This window comes from Capsella rubella, unplaced genomic scaffold (genome assembly GCF_000375325.1).
Source record: "Capsella rubella cultivar Monte Gargano unplaced genomic scaffold, Caprub1_0 scaffold_5, whole genome shotgun sequence".
NCBI lineage: Eukaryota > Viridiplantae > Streptophyta > Magnoliopsida > Brassicales > Brassicaceae > Capsella > Capsella rubella.
Window position 1 is genome coordinate 13598496 of NW_006238919.1, and position 18588 is coordinate 13617083.

Here is an 18588-nt window from a genome sequence, read left to right on the forward strand (position 1 = left end):
AAAACAAGGAAACATAAAATTCTCAAAGCGGATGGATTTCTCCAGCCAAATAAAACAAGTCGAAAGATGTACTGCAAGCTTGCTAGTCATGACTGCAAGCGTCCAAGGATCCAAATCACACACTATAATGCTATAAATTGTGATCAACTGACTAACAATCATGCCGAATGAAAGATGCATATAATCTAAAAAACAAACAATTATTCGTTTCAATATATAATTAAGTTAAGACAACCTTATACACGTAATTATATATAATCAATTATGAGAAGCTTCGAGTGATCATGACATGGAAATAACTATTATTTTCTAAATTGCTAGTATTACGAAACTTACCTACAAGCCTAGAGTCCTACATTGTACATAGAAATAAATAAAATTATGTTCTCTGTATTATTATTAGTAAATGTGTCCTGTCTTCCTAAATACATGTTGTTATCATATGTATCGATTATCAGTGTATTAGTTAATATCTTCCAAATCCATCTGTATATATAGTAATCATTTAGTTGTAGTCGAATGGATCGATGTGAATATTGGAGTCTATAGATATGTATGATGTTTAAAGAAAGTGGAAGTGAGTAGATCCAAGTGGGAAAAAGGAATGATTTGGGTCGAGTAATGTTACGACATAGCATGTGGATGTGATCTAGTAAATAGGATCTTCTTATCATAATCAATTTGCAAAGAAGCTTTTTTCTAATATATATATATATATTATATATGTATGTATAATGTAGATGAGTAGATCCATAAGAAACAATAGAAGCAACACGAAATCATGATATAGTATAAAAATATTCGTATGTGACGTAGTTCTTCTGTATTCCACTACAAATAAATCTTAACAAGTAACAAAAGAAAATTGTAAGAAGAGAAAAAGGAAATAAATTAAAAAAAAAGAGAGGAGGATGGATGGGCAGTGAAAGTGAGAGGCATATGCGTTGCGTCGAAACCTCTCTAATAAACTCCGACCAAAAATATCTATCTACCGTCGGAGGATATGTTTTCTGGTTAGATACTAATATATAGAGATACCCTTTAATTACTACTTTAGTAATTCCAATTCCAAAGAGTAGTAGTATGAGACAGTTATTGATGATATCGACGAGCCGTCGGTATCTATCAGTGTATATATAAAAATGTGTGAATTCAAGCTAAGTGAGTAGCATAGAGAAAACTGAACCGATCAAGCTAAGGGCCGGGGGTGTGTCGTGTGGGGAGGGGAGGAGACAATCTCTGGATACAAAATTTAGTAAAATAAAGTTTTCCGACGTGGCGAATATTGTTGTAGGGTTAAAGGCAATCCGAGATATATATATATAAAAAAAAAAAAAAAAGAAATCTCTCTTGTTGATCCTTGTCGTATTTACTGAGTGTAATAAGAAGAGTGCTCTCCAATCATATAGGTACGTTTACTTCACTCTCTTTTTTACTTCTATAACTAAAAAGGACATTTGGAATGCACGGAAATTCATATTAATATACTAAGACCAACATTATTGCAATACTCTTAAACCCCAAAATTAGATACAAAACACTGTTGCAAGATACCCATTTTGGGGTTTAAGAGTCTTGCAAACCATTACCCATCATTATTTTGTCTTTTTCTTTCCCCATTTTTTGTAAACTTATTAGAAGAGAAAAATTCTTGATGTGAAAACTCCCAAACAGCAATAGTTCTTATTTATCACCCACCAACTCTTAACATATGATGTTTTAAACATTTTCTTTTACTTTTTTTGTTGAATTCGTTTCTTACTTAGGTCTTGGAATTCTTGATTGAAAGTATATATTTATTTCTTTGGTTACTGATACTCTTCTCTTGACAAGTGCAAAAGAAGAGAATACTATATGAGTTTGACCCTCTCTTTTTTTTTTTGAATTCTCTCACTTTTAATTCGATTTACTTTTACATTTTGGTATTTGTGTTCTGCTTAAAATGTTATAGCTATATGTGTGTACGTATGGGGGAAAAAAACACTCTTTCGGACAGGAAACTGTAAATAAAAAAGCTTTTTAAACTCTGCACTTTTCCAATCTTAAAAACCCATTGGTTCTTACAAAAAATTCATTACATTTACAATCATACACATATAATTATGCACAAGTGTGACGAATCCTACAGAGAGCTAGTCTATGGGGAAAACTAATGGTCTGAGAAGAAGAAGCTAATAACTGGTCAATTTCTCTATAATCCTAAAGATATTATACAATTTTGATCTGCTGCTGAAGCGCTCCTCTATCTATACCTTGTTACTCTCTCTTGTGTTCTTCACTCGAATCTTCCCCTGTTTTAACCGAGAAACAGAGATGTTGACCAAGATCTGCCTTTTCCAAGACTCTTCCATGTCAAAAGTCCACAAAATCTCCTACCCCTGCGAAATCCCGCATTATCAGAATACAACAGTAACAGCCCCAGTCCAATTAAAATAATCATTTGATCATCCATGACTTATTTTACCAAATTTCTTTTCTCTCTTTTTTTTGTTCAGGCTTTAGGAACATGGAGTTCTCCTCCTTAGACCAGACGATGAATCAGTACAGGTTAAACTCAGAATATCCATACCGCTGAGGAAGAAGTTCCTCAACTTCGATCCTCGAGCTGGTGTAACTGGAGCTTTTCTTGATACGGTTTCTATATACTGATTCAATCTCTACAGAGAACAAACTGTAGACTGGTCTGTGATCAGAGAATCTTGACTCCCCTCGTACATATGATAGCTGATGAAGACCACTCCCGTACCAGAGTATGCGATCGCACCTTCGAATAAATATAACCCAACTCAGTATCAATTTAATAAGACTCAATCAGTCAATGCTGCGGACTAGCTAGAGAAACAAGTACTAACCATGCTGGAGTCCGTCTCTTGGCCTTTGGAAGCCGATCATCCCCGGCGTATATATCTGAATTGTTAGAGTATTTGTAAGTGGGTGGAAAATAGATAGTCCCTTCATTCCATCCTTCAAAGACACATCCTTTTCTTTGTTCTATCCGTAGCTGTAACAACAACAACCATATCAATGTGACACTTAGATAAACATATCGAACACAAGTTTGAAAGGTGTAAACTACCTACCTGGTCTTTCTCAAGCAAGGCACTCCAATTTCTCATCTCGACAAGGGCTTTTGCAGACCGGTAAGATAGAGCTATACGGTAGTTCAAGTCTCCAAGCCATATCACCCGACTGAATAACATAACAAACAAGATTTTGTTGAGTTGATTGCAAGAATATATATCAAGATTCTTGAAGTGAAGCGCATTGATACAACAGATGACTCACTCGTGTTCTAAAATCGTCTGGGGAGACTTGTCGTCGCCTGCGTTGTTCACTCTAGGGAATCTGGTTTTCCTTAGAATCTCCAAAACATCAGAGTTTCTTCTCAGCTCGTCGCCTCCTTTCTGACCAGATGTCAAGTGGCTGCAGACAAAGCAGAAGCTCGTCTGGTGAACGGACATGCTTATCGATATCGAGCCCTAGAGATTGAAAAGAGCCAAAGTTACTTTGAGAAGCTGAGAAAGATTTAGGAAAACAAAGGAATCTGGAATATACCTTGTTTCCAAGATAACCCATCAAGCCTCTGCCAACACAAGACACTTTGAGGTTCTTGACACTGTCCCTTAGATCACTCTTGACCCAGACGGTTAAAAATATCCCAACCATCTGCTTACTGGCAACTAAACAATACTTAGACTTGTCTCTTCCCTTGTCTCTGTCGTCTGCCACAAAAGATCCAGTCCTCGAGACAGGGGAATACTGATAATGACGAGGAGAATCAGGATCGTCGTCGTCGGAGCAAGACCTGAAGCTCTGGTCGTAGAAGTCGTCTGGCATGAAACGGTCACAGACGCTGAATCTGCGGTCGAGCTGAGGGGGCAGGGATGATGCAGAGAAGTCCATCCTGAGGCTCCTGCTCCGATGGTAGAGCGAGAAGTTATCGGCGTCGGCAGACTCGCCTTCGAAGTCAGAGTCGAGCTCGGCGACGGGGTGGGGAACAGGAGAAGGAGTCCGGCAAGCACCAACGGGAAGAGTGTTCAAAGTTCTTCTGATGAGAGAGACCCATTTCTTGGCGGGTGCGTTGTCCTCAGTGCCTAAAACGTTGCCGGCGTTCAAAGGAACGATCTCTTGGAAGCTGTTAAAGCAAAACAAAAAAAACTAAATGAGAGAGTTGTGGATATATATATATATATATATAGGTAGGAGGAGGAAGTGTAGAGTAGGAGGCCAGGAGGGTACCCAAGAACGTAAATGTCGGAAGGAGGAGAAGTGTGAAGCCAATCCTCCACATTTAAATTACTCGGCGGAGATTTTCCGGCGACATTCCATGTTGCAGTAAATACCCTTTTTTATATATATAAAAGAAAACGAGTGAGAGAGTTGTTAAGATAATATTATTTTTTCTATAATAAAAAAAGGTTACCAAACAAACAGATACATATAAAGGTTTTACACATATATATATACCGAAGATTATCAAGGGGTGGATCGAAATCATTTTTGTTTCGTCGGGCTCTTGCGCTATTTCTTTTGGTCGGAGTCTCTGCAAAAAGAGAAACAATTCCTTTCTTTAATAAACAAGAAATAAATAAAAATAAAAAAACACATAGAGAAGAGCAATTTTGAGAGTGGGGATTACAGAGACTGACCAGTTTTGCTTTTCTTGACAGAGCATGCTTCCTCTCTTTCAATGACATTGTTCCTCCTATCTCCACCTTCACCTGCCAAAAAAAAAAAAAAAAAAAGTTCATAATCATCTTTTTTAAATTTCTTTATTTATATATAAAACAGAGATGAGATAAAAACTTTTGTTAAAGCTGTGCTTCTCTCTCATTCTCACCACAATTAAATTCCTGGAAGCTGGAAAGAAAGACATACTTGTACTATTTTCAAAGGAAAAAAAAGAAAACTAAAACTCTACTACACTAGTATATAAAGCCTAGCAATTCCTAAGCAAACATGTCTTGTTGAGGAGTTTATAAAGTTACCTCTGTCCAACAAGTCGTCTGCGTGAAACTCTTCTGATTTGCTCTTGATGTTTAGCCATTTCTTGACCAATGTTTTGGGCCATGAAAGCTGCCATAAACAAAAGATTTAGAGGAGATCATCCAACACATAGTCAACACAGAGAAAATTAAGGAAGGAGAGAGAGAGAGAGAGAAACAAAAACCTTGCTTTTCTTGAGGCTACCATCACCCATTGTTGATCTTAAGCTTCATACAAGAGAGAGAGAGAGAGAGATTGAAAAATCAAATCTCAAGCAAAACGTAGATATATATATAGATAAGGAGAGCACAAGGCAGAAGCCCTAGGCAGATGAAAGGAGAGAGAGAGGAGAAGAGGACAATGTGAGAGAGCACTTGTTGAAGAATAAAACAGAGAGGGGGAGATAAATTGGTTAGGGGAAGGGCTAAGTGTTTGTGTAGGCAGAGAAACAAGGAGCCTCGTTTCTGGGCACAGAGCAAAGAGAGAAGTTGGTTGGTTGGTTGGTTTGTTTGTTTGTTTGTTTGTATTCTCTCTCTTTCTTTCTTTGAGGCCAAAATCCAAGAAGGGAAGGGAAGGGGAGAGGGGAGGGGCAAAAGAAAGACAACGACTTTGGAATCCGGGTTGGATTGAGATGGATATTCGGGTACGACCCGGATTTTGCTCTTCTTCTACCTTCTTGATTTCTGAAGTGTATCCCTCCCGTATTCTCTCTCTCTGTGTCTGTCTTTGTAAAGAAGAAGGAAGGGAAGGGAAGGAGGGAGGGGGGGATCAAGAAACTGCCATACGAACGAATTATTCTCTCTCTCTCTCTCTTTCTCTCCAGAGTCGTCAGCTTCTTCTTTCTTTCTTTCTTCTGCTATCTTATACAAATTTTGTGGGCCCAACCCGGTTATTAGGAAAAAGGAAACAAATGTATTTTTGCATTACTCTTAAAAGTCTTTTTAACTCCGATTTTAAAACCGGTTGGGTAACTTTCTCTCAATCTCAATTACAGACAGATCCACCCCCCCGGTTTTAAAAAAAAAAACTCTGCTTTTAGTTGCTTTGCTCTGCTGCATTCCCTTGCACTATTGTAGTTTCCCTTAAACTTTGTTTTCATCTCTTTCTCTCTTTGAACCTTTTTTGGACCTATACATCATTATTCTAATATCTCTTCCCATTAAAAAAAATACTACTAACATTGGCTTTTTTTTTTTTTTTTTGTTGGTAATTCACTAAGCATTACTCCATTATAACTTTTTGATTTATTCCATTTCCATAATATGATGCATCTCCAAATACAAATCCCGGATTTGGCAATTGGCAACAGACAAAAACCGATATCTCTCTATTCTTGGGGATATGTCGCCACCAATTTCTTTTTTTTTTTAATTATTATTATAGGAGAACTCTGTAGTATATAAATATATAGACACTAGCTATATTGAAAACAAAAAGACGAGAGAGAGTGGATTGGTGAGCCAAGGTTTAGATGCATGTTTAAAGGGTGAATTTTGAGGTTTCTGGAGACAACAACAACAACAACATACTGTATGTCACTTGTGAATTCACATACATATTATTTTCTTATCATAGAAAGTCATGGACCATATTTTTTTCTTTGCCTCGTCCTCCTCTTCGATCTACATTTTTTTTTTTCCTTTCCATTCAAATGTATAATTAATAAATACCCCTCACGCAAGATTACAATCTTATATCCCTTCATTCATGTCGTGATTTGACATACAATCTTTATATATCCCCTATGTATGAGTGACATTTGATCCTTTATAAATTATACGAACGATTACATTAAGATCGGTTTAATATATCACTGTGTCTTTACGGTTTGAGTACACTCGACCCATCAAAAAATATATTAACACAAGACACAAAGGTTTTAGTATTGATATGCTTATACGAAATTAATAAATCTATGATGATGAGCTAATAACTTTTCTTTAATTTTCTAAACATTAAAAAGAAAAAAAAAAAAGAAGAAGATAGGATCTTGTAGGGTTAACTTACTTACGGGGACCAATGCTCTCTCGGATTTTGCTATTCATCTAAACCCAATTTTCTATGATTATAAAACCGAGTTTTGTTTTTTGCACTTTTAAGACACCATGCCATGCATTGAGTTGAGTATACTAATTGTTTTGGTGAAATTATGCAATATACCACTAACTAGTAACTAGGGAGTAGTACTTTAGTTTTTTTTTGTAAGGTAAAGTTAAAATGTACACATGCTGCATGTGGGAGACCGTGTCTGTTTGTTCAGCAGACCAACTATACTTTGAGGTTTAGTCATTTATTTAATTAGTAATCTTTCCTTCATTCATTTTTTCTTATTTTTATTTTTTAAAAAATTAATAAAATGTAGCATATACATATAGTCATATACATCATTATACACACATTTGTACACTTGAACAGCCATTTCTGTTTGCAATTAAAAAGGATTTATAAAACGCTGTGCCACAGTGCCAGTTGTAAATTCTGTAGTACTTGAAAAAATAATTAGGCTTACGACTCCTCTCTCTCTCTCTCTCTCTCTCTCTCTCTCTAATTAGAGAGAAACGTACTGATTAGTTAAAGGGTTCCCTAATAAAGAACTTAATGGTAATACAAATTGTTTATCATTCTGTCACGTCAACACACATCCAGCAATTAAGAATGGGTCGAACATTGCAATTAAAGATACCTGCCTGAAATACGAACCAACTTAGAATTATCTTATTAAACTGAGAAAATATATCTTTCTGTGTTCTCTCTGTTGTTATAATTATCTTTGTATATAACTAAAAAAAAATCAAATACTAGTATTGATGAATACAGAGTAGTAATAATAAAATCTGTTAATGAAGGCGACTTTGTATAACTAGCAATATCCGGCACATGTAGATTATAAAAGATTCATGATAACACCTAGAAACAACAACAACATTAAAGAATGTTTTGGTTAGCCTGTTTTTGGGTTATTATTATACTTTATCTCCCAAATTATGGACTGATTTTGTTCTTCCTGAAAACTTTCTGTTTTTTTTTTTTTTGGATACAGCAGTATACAAGTTTCCCGAAAAACATGTATATGCAACTCTGTCGAACATATATACTGAGTCTGAGTTAATAATATGGGTCTATGCAAAAGAAAGAAACTACAATGTGATGATGATAGATGCGACGAGGAACACGAACTAACACGTTTACAGGTTTTTTTTTATCCGAGTTAGGAGGGGGGGGGGGGGGGAATTAAAGTTGGAAGGAAGAATGGGTTGATGTGAAAGCTTTTTCTTCCTTTTTTTTTTTTTTTAACTTTGGAGAAGAAGAAAGAGGTCCTTTGTATGTTAAAAACATCACTTTCATCAACATGGACAATGGAGATTATTATTTGGAGTAAAAAGTTAAAAAAAAAAAAGGATGATGTTATCGTTTTTTTCATCTTCTTTCGGCATTTGCTAGTATTATTTCAAAACATATTTAATCCAGACGATCACACACACACACACACATCAAGATAAAATGAAATGTGTTGGTCATACTCATCAAAGTCTCATAATTCCCACAGCCGTACGCTCCCTGCAACAAAAATGAAACAGTGGGCAGTGTACTCTTTCTATCCTTTTGAACATTAAAAGCCCTTTAATCTCTACCCTCTCTTTCCATCAAAATTACCAGAGCCATTGTTTTTTATTTTTTTTTAACTTAACAGATCAAAAGAAAGCTACTCACAAGTCACAATGATCTTTTTTAGTAATAAATCTCAAAACAAAGCGCTATTAATCTTTCTAATGATAGATGAGAATCAGTCCCTTCGTCAGAGGAACATGAGACATTAGTAGGAGGAGCACGTACCTACAGCCAAGGCTTTAGTAATTTTTAACTTCTTTTTTTTTTTTTTAAATGGATAAGGGAAACAATTGTTTGGTTACAAAATCTATTGCCAAGGTCCAGAGAGATTCATCGAAGAGAGTCAAGTTGAGAGCTAATGAGATCTGCGGTTGACAAGTCTCTTGTGGATGGCTCTGATGGTGGTTGGTGTTGTGCGGCAGCAACCTCCCAGGAGAGACACTCCTGCATCCATCCATTTCTCCACGTATGATACAAAGTCTTCATCCCCAACTCCTGTGTTTTCCTGCAAAAGTTTTTTTTTAGCAACTCAGAGATCTCTGTGTTTTTGTGTTTGTTATCTGCACTTTGCTCGGATATATATGACTTACAACCCACTCCTTCCGTTCAGCATCATAGCTCTCTCCACTGTTTGGGTACACTAGTATGGGCTTGCTTGTCACCTACAAGTTATGCAAACCTTTTAGTGTCTCTACAAATAAAAAAATACAAATACCTAATGAGTGTGGATCCAAGCCGCACCTTTTCTATCTCATTAACTAGCCCCTCTATGAATCTTGGAGGAGTACAGTTGATTCCAACCGCCACTACTTTCTCACAAGATTCAGCTATGGCGATACATTCCTTGATGGAATCCCCGCTAACCACATTTACGCCATCCTTTGAGTTGAATGAAAACCACCCAGGAATCTTCACATCTCCCTCCTCTAACAGCTCAGCAAATGCCTTGCATATCACAGAAACAAAACCCATGCTTAACACCCACCAGCAGCTTAACAACATGCATCACTAGTGGAACGCTCGAATATGCAAGGATAAACCTACTACAACATGTCAACTGTCATGATGCTGAGGAACCATCAGTACCTGAGCCTCTATCTTGTTTGGAATGGTCTCAAATGCTATTAAATCAGCACCAGATTCCGCCAGAACTTGGACTCGTCTGCGGTGAAAATCCTTCAGTTTCTCCAGCGTGATCGAATCACCATAGATTCCACTGATAGAGTAACAGAACCACCAAAAGTTAATAGGTAGATTTAAGGAGATAATGCAGGAGGAGTATATGAAATCCACAGAAAGCAAAAATCAAATCTGAAAAGGGGTAAGTGATAAAGGAGCTTTTGAAACTAGCTCCAACCCAAACTCATATCAAACACAGATAAAAGGCAGTAATAACCTGTATTCTGATCCATCAGCCAAGTATGCGCCATAGCTACCTACTGATGCTGCAACTAATATAGGCCGCTTTTTAAGAATGATATCATCCATGGAGGAGCTAGTACCACATTTGTCATAATACGTGTTCCGAGCCTCACAAGCTATTTCCACGCTCTTTGTAAGCAAAGATTCACTTTCCTCTATTGAAAAGCCCTTGGCTTGAAACCCCTGAATCGTGGCCTGTTAAGAGTTGAGTTACAATCAATCCACATTTTTTTAGTGTCCAGAAAGGAGATGGATAAACAAAGAGAGATAGTAAGAAGAAGATGGGGGAGAGAGAGAGAGAGAGAGAGGGGGACAAAGAACCTGATAAGAAGAGCTGGAGATGATATCAGCACCAGCTTCAAGGTAATCAAGGTGCACCTGCTCCATCAAGAAAAACAAGCAGCTAAGTAAGCTATAATCCATTCAGCCATGTAAACCTAATTGAAAGGGTGAATTGGATAAGGCTAGCAAAAAAAAAAAAAAGAGAGATCATGGAAAGAAAAAGCCCCCCTAGACTCAGGAAATGGAAAATGAGAAAAAATCCCAGACAATGGAGAAATATGAACAGTAACAACTACCAAAAGGGTTTAGGGTTCACAAAAGTTGACAGCTTTAAACATACATCTCACTGGGCTGCTTCTGCTTGATAAGAAATGAGAATGATTTACTTTGATTCGGATAATCAATCGCACTTTTGGATACGCATGTGACATTTTAGTGTAATCTAAATCTAGGGATAGAACCACACACACAGAGAGAAAGCTTTTTTGTTGGATTTCAGATTTAACGGACAAGAAAAAGCAAAAGGGATTTACGGAGTGAATGAGGTGAGGAGAAGTGACAAGGCATTTGGCGCTCCAGAGAGGATCGTTGAGATCTGCTCCATGTCTCTCGAACTCCGTTGCAAGCCCGCCGTCTATCACCGCAAACCCGCCTGTCTGCTTCAGGAAATCTTTCATCGAGCAAAACGACGCCTTAGAGCTTCCCGTCATCTTCTCTCAACCACTGATCCCGGCGTCTACTGTGTGTGAGATGCGAGAGAAATGGCAAAACTCAGACAAACAAACAAACCAACCAACCAACCAAACCAAGTGTGAACAAATCTGACTACTAAATAGTAACTACTACTTTTTTATTTGTTATTACAGGCGTTACATATTTTGTAGACCTTTTTCTGTTTTAATGACGACCAGACAGACCCTTTGGCTGCCTACTCTTGTTAGTTGTTACAGATCGCATTCGAATCAAGAGAGAGAGAGAGAGAGGAGATATGACAACCCAAAAATACTCAAGCTTTATCGATTTACACGACGACTGTGTGTAGTATAAATTACATGAACGAGCAGGAAAAAGAAAAGAACAAGAGATATTCTTGTGACCAAAAAAGCACACCAGTCCAACTTCCAAGTCTCAAAGTTACAAAATCCAAAGAATCACGCAGCTCTCAAGAATATCAGACAAAAGCAAGACAAGATCAGGGGCCACGAGGTTTGAAGAAACAGAGGCACCCCTGAAACTGGTCTGGAGCTATCATTCCACCGCCTTTGCTTGTGTCCACGCCTTCAAGCAGTTTCACCACCTCCTCCATCTCCGGACGCTTGTCTGGATTCGGGTCCCAACATCTCTTCATGATCGCTGCCACCGAATTTGGGCAGCATTTGGGAATCTCTGGTCTCAGATTCTGAGCGAGATACAACAACCAAACAGTGAGGTGATTACATATCCTAATTAGCCTTTAACATATACATAGGTGAGGTTGTAAAGAGAGGTTGAGATGAACCTTATGAACGACGGCATGAGAGATCTCAGCAAAACTACAGTCAGCGTAGGGCATGTCGCAACAGTATATTTCCCAGAGGCATACACCAAAGCTATAGACATCGCATTTTCTGTTGTAAGGCTTTCCTTCAAGAACCTATGCACCACCATAAGCTAACCTCTTAGTTTTTCCCGTAGGCTCTACAGGAAAGTAGGTACACAAGGACATACCTCTGGTGCCATGTATCCAAGTGTTCCAGTTTCACCCGTCATATCTTGAGGGTTCTGAGCTTCAACTCTAGCTACCCCGAAATCAGCGATCTTCAGCGTCTTGTTAGGTTGTAACAGCATGTTCTCTGTCTTCACGTCCCGATGTACAATCGCCTTGGAGTGGAGGTAACTCAACCTGGGAACAAAAAAAGGAAGAGCATTGCTGATAAAGGATGCATCTTTGTGTCCTTGTTTCTTGAGATAAATGGAAGAATGCAAACATGAGGCGTTTAAAGAAACAAACAAACAAGCAGAGGAGATATACCCTCTTGCGAGATCCAAAGCGAGCTGGATGACATCCTTGATGGGTAGTTTGGCCCTATATTTCTTGATGAGGAACTTCTTCAGAGTGCCTCCGGCAACATATTCAACCACAACACAACAGGCCCTCGCAGGATGAGCACCACCGTTACCACGTCCGCCAGAATCACCAGCAGGAGGGACCCTCAGATCGGAGGTTCCCATGGAGGCTCCTATAAACTGCGAGAGAGAGAGGGTTAGAAGAAACAACGTGGGTGTTGAAAGGTGGGTGGTTGTACCTTTGTAACGTTGGGGTGATCGAGCTTCTGCCAGACGGCGACCTCTTGCTCGAAGGAAGCACGGAGAGTTGTGGTTTCAGCGGCAGTGGCGTAACCATCTTCACCCCAATCTAACACTTTGACTGCAGAGGAGAGTGATCAAAAGAGATAATCAGAGATTTAAGGGAAACCAAAAAAAAAAAAACTAAAGGAAGCAGGCAGTATCTGAGAATATGAATGGGGAAAAAGAGACGGACCAGCGACTTCTTGGCCGGCGTAGACACCGCGGTAGACAGTGCCATAAGTGCCGTGAGCGAGGACGTGCTTCATATCGAGTTTGGAGAGGTCAATCTCCCACTCCTGCATCGCGGGAGGTCTGGTGGAATCGGACTTGGAGACGACGACGCTGCTGCTACTAGAGGTTTGACCCATATGCAAATCCCATTTACTCAAGTCAAGAGTATCCGCCCTGAAGTATCGTTCTTCCCCGGCGCTTCTGCTCCCTACGCCGCCTAATTTGGGATCCGACCCGATTCCTAGTGATTTATCCGCCTCTCCGCCGCCAGAGGACATTTTGCCACCAATAATAATCCAAAACTCGCGATCCAAAACCCAGATGAAGAAAGGGAGGATATTAATTAATAAGCTCTTCCTTCAATCAGTGGTGAGTTGAGGACAAAGCCGATGTCTTTTTTTCTCTCTCTTTCTTTCTTTGAGAATTCCAAAACTTGTGGTGGAGAGAGAGAGAGAGAGAGAGAGAGAGAGAGAGAGAGAGAGAGAGGAAGGAGAAGAAAAAAAATCGTCAAAGAGATGAATAAGAGAAGAAAGAAAGAAGCAAACAAGAAGTGTAGAATTGTAGAGAGACTGATTGAAGAAAGAGGTAATGGTGGTCTCCACTAATTAGAGTTACTCACTCTCTTTAATTGTTTTGAGAGAGAGAGAGACCAAATCTTCTTCTTCTTCTTCTTATGTATGTATGTCCTTTTGACAGTTTCACCGGCCAACTCTCCCCAATCTATCATTCCTAGCTTGCCCTTTTGACAAACACACACATAGAGAGCTCTTGTCTTGTCTTTGGTTTCCTTACCTTTTTGCCCCCATTCGATTTTCACCATCTTCTTCTAACTGTAAAGATTCAGAGACTGCAATGAAGAGAAAGTGTTTTCGATATCTTTCAAATGAGAAGATTACAGAGGTTAAATAGAGTTACAAACAATATCTATATCGAATCACAATTCCTTAACTTGTGCAACAATAATAATCTTGTTGTTGCCGTAGAATGCAGAACAAATATCTCAATCTGTTAATACCCTCCCTCAAGTTGGAGCGTGCAAGTCTTGTATGCCCAACTTGATACAGAACTGATCATACTCTTGCGTTCCCAATGGCTTTGTAAAAATATCAGCAAGTTGTTTATGACTTTGAACATGAACCAGACATATATTCTTGCTCAAGACTTCGTCACGAACAAAATGACAATCAACCTCCACATGCTTCGTACGTTCATGAAAAACTGGGTTTGTTGCTATATGTATCGCTGCCTTGCTATCACAACAAACATCCATGGACTGAACATGTTGAATGCCGAGTGTTGCAAGAATCCTTTTAAGCCAAATCAACTCTTGTGTCAGAAATGCTAGCTCTGTATTCTGCTTCTGCAGATGACCGACTAACCGTCTTTTGTTTCTCGGTTTTCCATGATATCGGTGACCCGCCAAGCTGAATGAAATAACCAGTAACCGACCTCCTTGACATGGGACAACTAGCATAATCACTATCACACCAACCAGTGATTTGAAAAGGTGTATCGGCACGTAACAAAATACCTTGGCCATGACTATTTTTCAAGTAGCGTACTGCTCGTAAAGCCGCAGCCCAATGATCCTCTCGTGGTTTTTGCATAAACTGGGCCAAAATATGAACACAATAGGCCAAATCCGGTCTTGTTACTGCCAAGTATATCAACCTTCCAATTAAACGACGATAAGGTTCCGGACTCTCTAACAGTGGTGACTCCGAGAGCGCCAATTGATGATTCGTTTCTAGAGGAAAAGCCACAGGTTTCGCTCCCAACAAGCCTGTATCAGAAACAATATCTAGAGCATATTTCCTTTGACAAAGATACATACCCTTTGAATTCCTAGCCACTTCAATTCCCAGAAAATACTTTAAAGGACCCAAATCTTTCATATCGAAACATGTTGAAAGATAGACTTTGAACTCAGCCATTATCTCCGGAGTGCTACCACTGATCACCAAGTCATCTACATACACTAAGACATGAAGCTGAGCACCATTTCTGTCCAGCGTGAACAGCGAATAATCTAACTTGCTTTGTTCAAAACCATACTCCTTCAGACTCGTCGACAGCTTGGAGAACCAACAACGTGGACTTTGCTTTAGTCCATAAATTGATTTTCGAAGTCTACAGACCTTATTAGGATCAGAAGCTTTAAAACCAGGTGGTAACCTCATATATATTTCCTCTTCTAAGTCACCATGGAGAAAAGCATTGTATACATCCATTTGGTGAATGTCCCACTGATTCTTCACCGCAGTATCCAAAAACAACCGCACAGTCCCCATTTTCGCAACAGGAGCGAATGTTTCACCGTAGTCCACACCTTCAACTTGTTTGTTACCAAGAGCAACTAACCTCGCTTTGTGTCTCTCTAGAGTACCATCTGATTTATACTTGAGTTTGGATACCCATTTGCAGCCAATTGCCTTCTTCCCCTTTGGCAAATCTCCTATATCCCATGAATGGTTCCTTTCTTGAGCATCAATTTCAGAAGACATCGCATTGTTCCATTTATCATCCTTCGTTGCTTCTTTAAACGATTTGGGCTCAACTCCAGATGTTATTGCAGCTAAGTATGCTTGATGTTGAGGAGAGAAACGTTCACAATCCACATAATTGGCAATCGGATAGCTCGAAGTTGAGGAAGATTTCGAACTCCCCGATTTGTGTTTTCCCGTATCAACCACAAACTGCTTGAGCTTGACGGATTGCGTTTTGTGGCGCTTGCCTCGACCTAATTCAGCATCACAACTCGGCGGAACTACTGGTACTCTCACTGCCGGAATCGGTGTTGGCGTCGGAGTTGGTGGCGTCGTCGGCGGCGGCGGAACAGGTTCAGCAGGTGAGCTTAACGATGAATCAACATTTGCTTCATTTCTTTGTACGACATCGTTCTGTCGTGAAGTTGGTGTCTCAACATTCAGATTTGGGCTTGAAGTAGGCCCAACAGATGTCACTGTAGCTACAGATGGACCCGATCCATTAAACAAACCCAACCTTCTTTCTTCATCTTCTTGATCGACAAACAGACTGTGAAGATTAAAAACATGATCCTCTTCTCATGTAATTTTTTCTTCTTTCCCATAATTATATGGAAACTCATTTTCAACAAAAACGACATCTCTTGATACAAAGAACTGATCCTTCTCTAAATCGTATAATCTCCAACCCTTCTTTCCATAGGGGTATCCAATAAACACACATTTTCTGCTTCGAGATGCAAATTTATCCCCCTTATGAAACTGATCATGAGCGTAACAGAGACTTCCAAACACCTTGACATGTTCATAAACAGGTTTCTCATTATACAGTCGTTCGTAAGGTGTTAGTCCTTGTAACACCATACTTGGCGTTCGATTAATGAGATAAGCCGCTGTTAAAACGCATTCACCCCAAAACTCAATTGGCAAATTTGCTTGAAACCGTAGTGCTCTAGCAACATTGAGAATGTGTCTGTGCTTACGCTCAACCCTCCCATTCTGTTGAGGTGTTCCCACACAAGACGTCTCATGAACTATTCCTTGTTGCGTGAAAAACTCTCTTAGACAAAGAAACTCAGTTCCGTTGTCACTTCTTATCACACGAACCGGAGTCTTAAACTGTCGTGTGACCATTGCTAAGAAGGCTTTAAGATGAGTAGGAGCTTCTGATTTTTCAGACATTAAGTAAAGCCATACTCCTCGTGAGTAATCATCAACTATTGTTAAGAAGTAGCGAGCACCAGAATGAGTTGGAGTTCTATAGGGACCCCATAAATCACAATGAATCATATCAAAAATCCCAATTGTTTTATTCTCACTGATTGGAAAAGACAATCGAGTTTGCTTAGCGCGGAGACAAACATCGCACGCTTTATTCGAAATTTCAGAAGAAACAACATTGGAAACAACAGGAAGAAGACCAACTACTCTTGCAGAAGGATGCCCCATCCGCTTGTGCCAGAGATCAAAGGACTTCTCTTCTCTAACCACCACAGATGCTGCAGACTCCATACTTCGAAAGTGGAAGGTCCCTCCCATACGCCTACTAACTCCAATCACCATCCTCGAAGTACGGTCCTGAACAACAAGGAACTGATCAGCTAACTGCACTACGCAATGATTCTCATCCATCAATTGGCAAAGAGAGATCAAATTGGTTTGAAAATCTTCAACATAATACACTGAACGAAGTATCAAATTAGGCCCTAGCCTTACAGTCCCTTCTTTAACAGCCACTCTTTCTCTACCATCAGCTAACACAATCCCAACTGGTTGCATCTCCCTAACATCCATTAGGATATCGAGGTTTCCCGTTAAATGATGTGAGGCCCCTGTATCCATTATCCAGAAATGTAAAGAAGACGTACCCGTTAGTTTTTCGGTTTCGTGAACTTTTCCACCATTAAGTAGAGTCTTGACTGCTCTCCACTGTGAATCACTTAGACCGCTCACTCCATCTCTATCCTTGTCCGTCACCACGTAGTTAGCTTGTTCACCAACTGGTTCGTTGACATGTACAGCATTGGCGTAGGAAGTACTCCCACGTCCTCTTCCAGCTACATATGCTCCACGTCCGCGTCCCCGTCCGGCACTTGTACGGGTTCTCGGTCTGTCTCCCCACCACTCTGGATAGCCTATTACTCCATAGCAGCTATCACTTGAATGACCCGATCGATTACAATGTTTACAAGTCACTGTTTTGTTCTCTTCTCTTCTGACCTGTGGTGTGGTTTGGACAGCAAAAGCACTCACTTCTGAATTTTCTTCAGCTCTTTGTGTCCCGTTTCTCACCAAATCCTCCTCTTGTCGCACTATGTTGTAAACTTCCTCCAAAGGCTGAATTGGAGTTCTTGAAACAAGACTCGATCTCACAGTGCGAAAGACGGAATCATCAAGTCTGAACAAGAATTCATGTACCTTGTCCTCTTCTCGGTCCTTTTCCTGAAGCGTTCCGAGATCACACACACACTTCCCACATTTGCACAGCCTCAACGGACGATGGTTAGCCATGCTATCCCAGATGCGAGTTAGCTTTCCAAAGTAGGTTTCAATGGCCAAACCTCTTTGTCTGCAACAAGCTAGCTCTGCCTTGATTTGTTGAATTCTCGGTCCATTTGTGACAGAGAATCTCTTCTTCAGATGATCCCACAAGTCTTTGGCAACATCGCGGTGAGTGATATTTGAGCGTAGTGGTGGGTCAATTGACATCTTGATCCAGGAGACAAGGAGTGCCTGGATGGTCCACCAATCTTCCAAGTCAGGAGATCCTTCTTCAGGTCTTGCGATAGTGCCATCGAGAAAACCAAATTTTTTTCGAGAGCACAATGCCGTCTTGATGCCACACGCCCATTCGTCGTAATTTGTTCCCATAAGTAGTGGATGCGAGATCACTGCTCCAGGATTGTCAGCCGCTGACAAGTCATAGGGAGAGATGGTTCTTCGGGTTTCCATAGTGGTCTGGTTCGTGTTCGTGTTCGGGTTCGCCGGGTTCGGGTTCGTTGGTGGAATTGATCCGTCGCTTGCCATCACAGAGAATCAGTTTCTCTGTTTTTCTTAAACAAAATTAAGAGTTTGGCTCTGATACCATAAAGATTCAGAGACTGCAATGAAGAGAAAGTGTTTTCGATATCTTTCAAATGAGAAGATTACAGAGGTTAAATAGAGTTACAAACAATATCTACATCGAATCACAATTCCTTAACTTGTGCAACAATAATAATCTTGTTGCTGCCGTAGAATGCGG

General features: G+C 39.7%; 3 protein-coding genes across 3 annotated transcripts; all 3 read right to left on the bottom strand.

Annotated features, from left to right (window-relative positions):
* Nucleotides 1-2257: 2257 nt before the first annotated feature.
* On the bottom strand, nucleotides 2258-5795 carry LOC17886126 (type I inositol polyphosphate 5-phosphatase 4). Its single transcript, XM_023782650.1, has 11 exons — nucleotides 5171-5795; nucleotides 4989-5076; nucleotides 4650-4721; nucleotides 4468-4543; nucleotides 4240-4344; nucleotides 3556-4135; nucleotides 3286-3479; nucleotides 3081-3189; nucleotides 2853-3001; nucleotides 2465-2764; nucleotides 2258-2378 (listed from the first exon to the last, which is right to left on the bottom strand). Exons 1-10 carry the CDS (start codon nucleotides 5198-5200, stop codon nucleotides 2539-2541), a joined length of 1629 nt encoding a protein of 542 aa, XP_023638418.1. The 5' UTR covers nucleotides 5201-5795; the 3' UTR covers nucleotides 2258-2378; nucleotides 2465-2538.
* Nucleotides 5796-8690: 2895 nt separating this feature from the next.
* Nucleotides 8691-11170, bottom strand: LOC17887238 (homocysteine S-methyltransferase 2). The gene is made up of 7 exons (XM_006292215.2): nucleotides 10833-11170; nucleotides 10339-10395; nucleotides 9992-10212; nucleotides 9682-9811; nucleotides 9337-9540; nucleotides 9186-9257; nucleotides 8691-9100 (listed from the first exon to the last, which is right to left on the bottom strand). Exons 1-7 carry the CDS (start codon nucleotides 11007-11009, stop codon nucleotides 8951-8953), a joined length of 1011 nt encoding a protein of 336 aa, XP_006292277.1. The 5' UTR covers nucleotides 11010-11170; the 3' UTR covers nucleotides 8691-8950.
* A 118-nt stretch (nucleotides 11171-11288) lies between these two features.
* Nucleotides 11289-13333, bottom strand: LOC17885507 (serine/threonine-protein kinase HT1). The gene is made up of 6 exons (XM_006292927.2): nucleotides 12821-13333; nucleotides 12585-12706; nucleotides 12311-12525; nucleotides 12007-12181; nucleotides 11798-11932; nucleotides 11289-11698 (listed from the first exon to the last, which is right to left on the bottom strand). Exons 1-6 carry the CDS (start codon nucleotides 13134-13136, stop codon nucleotides 11492-11494), a joined length of 1170 nt encoding a protein of 389 aa, XP_006292989.1. The 5' UTR covers nucleotides 13137-13333; the 3' UTR covers nucleotides 11289-11491.
* Nucleotides 13334-18588: the final 5255 nt, after the last annotated feature.

Coding starts and splice junctions, on each gene's coding strand:
- LOC17886126 (XM_023782650.1), bottom strand. CDS start 5,200: ATGGGTGATGGTAGCCTCAAGAAAAGCAAG. Junction 4,136..4,239: donor TCCGACATTTACGTTCTTGG/GTACCCTCCTGG, acceptor TTGCTTTAACAG/CTTCCAAGAGATCGTTCCTT. Junction 3,190..3,285: donor CAGACGATTTTAGAACACGA/GTGAGTCATCTG, acceptor TATGTTATTCAG/TCGGGTGATATGGCTTGGAG.
- LOC17887238 (XM_006292215.2), bottom strand. CDS start 11,009: ATGACGGGAAGCTCTAAGGCGTCGTTTTGCTCGATGAAAGATTTCCTG. Junction 10,213..10,338: donor TCTCCAGCTCTTCTTATCAG/GTTCTTTGTCCC, acceptor AACTCTTAACAG/GCCACGATTCAGGGGTTTCA. Junction 9,541..9,681: donor CAAACAAGATAGAGGCTCAG/GTACTGATGGTT, acceptor GTGATATGCAAG/GCATTTGCTGAGCTGTTAGA.
- LOC17885507 (XM_006292927.2), bottom strand. CDS start 13,136: ATGTCCTCTGGCGGCGGAGAGGCGGATAAATCACTAGGAATCGGGTCG. Junction 12,707..12,820: donor CGCCGGCCAAGAAGTCGCTG/GTCCGTCTCTTT, acceptor TCTCCTCTGCAG/TCAAAGTGTTAGATTGGGGT. Junction 11,699..11,797: donor CTCATGCCGTCGTTCATAAG/GTTCATCTCAAC, acceptor TATCTCGCTCAG/AATCTGAGACCAGAGATTCC.